At 39.6% G+C, this 2,216-nt stretch overlaps 1 protein-coding gene across 13 annotated transcripts in view; it reads left to right on the plus strand.

The window, feature by feature from the left end:
- LOC107654223 (phospholipid-transporting ATPase IB-like) overlaps positions 1-2,216 on the plus strand; it is a 71,766-nt gene that overhangs the window by 44,904 nt on the left and 24,646 nt on the right. For all 13 annotated transcript variants that reach the window (XM_016441209.1, XM_016441210.1, XM_016441212.1 and 10 more), the window contains one exon: positions 1,201-1,373. In XM_016441209.1, coding sequence (XP_016296695.1) covers positions 1,201-1,373 — 173 coding nt within the window. The remainder of the gene's footprint in view (positions 1-1,200; positions 1,374-2,216) is intronic.

The following is a 2,216-nucleotide window of genomic DNA, read 5'->3' on the forward strand; positions in this document are numbered from 1 at the left end:
CACGTGTATGTTATGTTGATGAATAAACACGCTTGTTATATATACTACCGATTAGGAGTACAGGAATATAGCGGAGGCCTGGTTAAAGGGAGTGCACTGATGAAAGGAAGGCTTGAAAGAACAGCCTTGACTCACAGTCACTGCAGATCGTTCTCTTATCAGAGCCGGCCGTGGAGAGAGGGAGGAGGACAACAGGAATGCAAACAGATAATACTAGAGACGGTATTTGCATAGACACATGGTTCCCCCTTAAAGTGGCACTCAGTGAGAGATGTAAAGATCATAAAAACGCTAATGGCTCGCAGCGACTACCGGAGAGGGAATTGAATGGCGCTTCACCACCGCCGTACCATAAAAGCAAGAGTGATGTGTTTGTGTGAGACGGTGAGCTTGAGCAAGTGTGCTGACGCATTAGCCGCACACACACACTCGCTCCTTCAGCTTATTTGAGGCATAATGAACACCATAAACAGCTCTGCTAGTGCCCATGTGAGTTTAGATTGAAGGGATATTAGGCTACAGTAGTTTATATCCACTGTTTAACTACAATTGTTGCCACTGTTTCTCAATGGGAGGTCTGGGGCCTTTTAGATGTAGAAAAGCTGGCAAAGCTTGCAAATCATCTGCGCAGTATGGCATTTGTTACTTGCTGTCACCCAGATACACAGCTGAGAGCTTAATGCCGTGCCATTTTTGCTCTTGTGTGTTTCTTTTCCCAACCTGGATACCCTAGAGCCTTGGTCCGAGGGCACTGACAGTATATTTTTAGTATGTTTGAATGTCTAATAGGTCAGGTCTAATAGCCTTTAAAAGCTTCTTTGGGCAATGCCAGTCAACGGGATAAATGCCCTGATTATGGTGTGTGTGTGTGTGTGTGTGTGTGTGTGTGGGATTGTGGCGCTAACAGCCCCAATGACACCACTTAAAACATCCCCTACAACTTCCTTTGGCATTACGCTCTTGCTCTGATATGTGTGTGTTATACATGTGTGTGCGTGAGAAGTGTGTGAAGTGTACTGTTAGGGAAATAAATGTGTGCTGGCATGTTTCTCAGGAAAGGATTGAAGTGGTTTTATATAGCAATGGACATGGAATAGAAATTAAACTGTAAAACTGACAAATGTGGATGTGTTGTTATATGTGTATTTATGGGTTTTTAGTGTGTGTGGTCATAAATTTTCTCCCTTTCTTGCCCCCCAGGCAACCAGGGCCACACTTACAGCTCATTGCTCCTCGCTGGGTGACAGTCTGAGGAAGGAAAATGAGTTAGCGCTCATCATAGACGGGCAGACGCTCAAATACGCCCTCTCTTTCGAAGTGCGTCAGGCCTTCCTCGACCTCGCGCTGTCCTGCAAGGCCGTTATCTGCTGCAGGTACTGTATGTAGACCGAAACACACACAAAAATCCTCACAAATGTATTAACATCATTGCATTTATAAACACACTAATGATAAACTCAGAGGAAAATGTTATTTATGTCAGTTCTTTTGGAGAAATACAATCAGCAGAGACATGGCAGTACAATTTTATATCGGCATCTCACTCACAATATGATAGAGTGTGTGTGTGTGTGTGTGTGTGTGTGTGTGTGTGTGTGTGTGTGTGTGTGTGTGTGTGTAAGTTTGTATATATAAAATATATGTATTTATTTATTTATTTTTTGATGTGTTTGTACATATACTTTTTATATTTAATTATTGTTTTATTTATATCGATCTTATTGATCTACTGATTTTGAATTTTGGTGGAATAAAAGTAGTTGATAATATTGTTATTTATTTACTATGGAAGCCCATTTCCGCCACTAAATAAAAAATAAAAAAAGGTTATTGCAACTTTTTATCTCATAATTCTGAGTTTTTTTCTCAGAACTGTGATACAAACAATCAAGAGTTATGAAGTCAGAATTGCGAGAGATAAACTCGAAATTCTGACTTTTTTTCTCCGAATTCTGGAATATAAACTCGCAATTGCGAGTTATAAAGTCCAATTCTAAGGGGAAAAAAGACTGATATGTTCTTTTTGAGAAAAAAAGTCAGAATTGTGAGTTTATATCTTGCAATTCTGACTTTATAACTCACAATTGCGTCTTTATATTATGCAATTCTGACTTTATAACTCACAATTGCGTTTATACTATGCAATTCTGACTTTATAACTCGCAATTGCGTGTTTATATTATGCAATTCTGACTTTATAACTCGCAATTGCATGT

Source organism: Sinocyclocheilus anshuiensis, unplaced genomic scaffold (genome assembly GCF_001515605.1).
Source record: "Sinocyclocheilus anshuiensis isolate Anshui unplaced genomic scaffold, SAMN03320099.WGS_v1.1 scaffold655, whole genome shotgun sequence".
Taxonomy (NCBI): Eukaryota; Metazoa; Chordata; class Actinopteri; order Cypriniformes; family Cyprinidae; genus Sinocyclocheilus; species Sinocyclocheilus anshuiensis.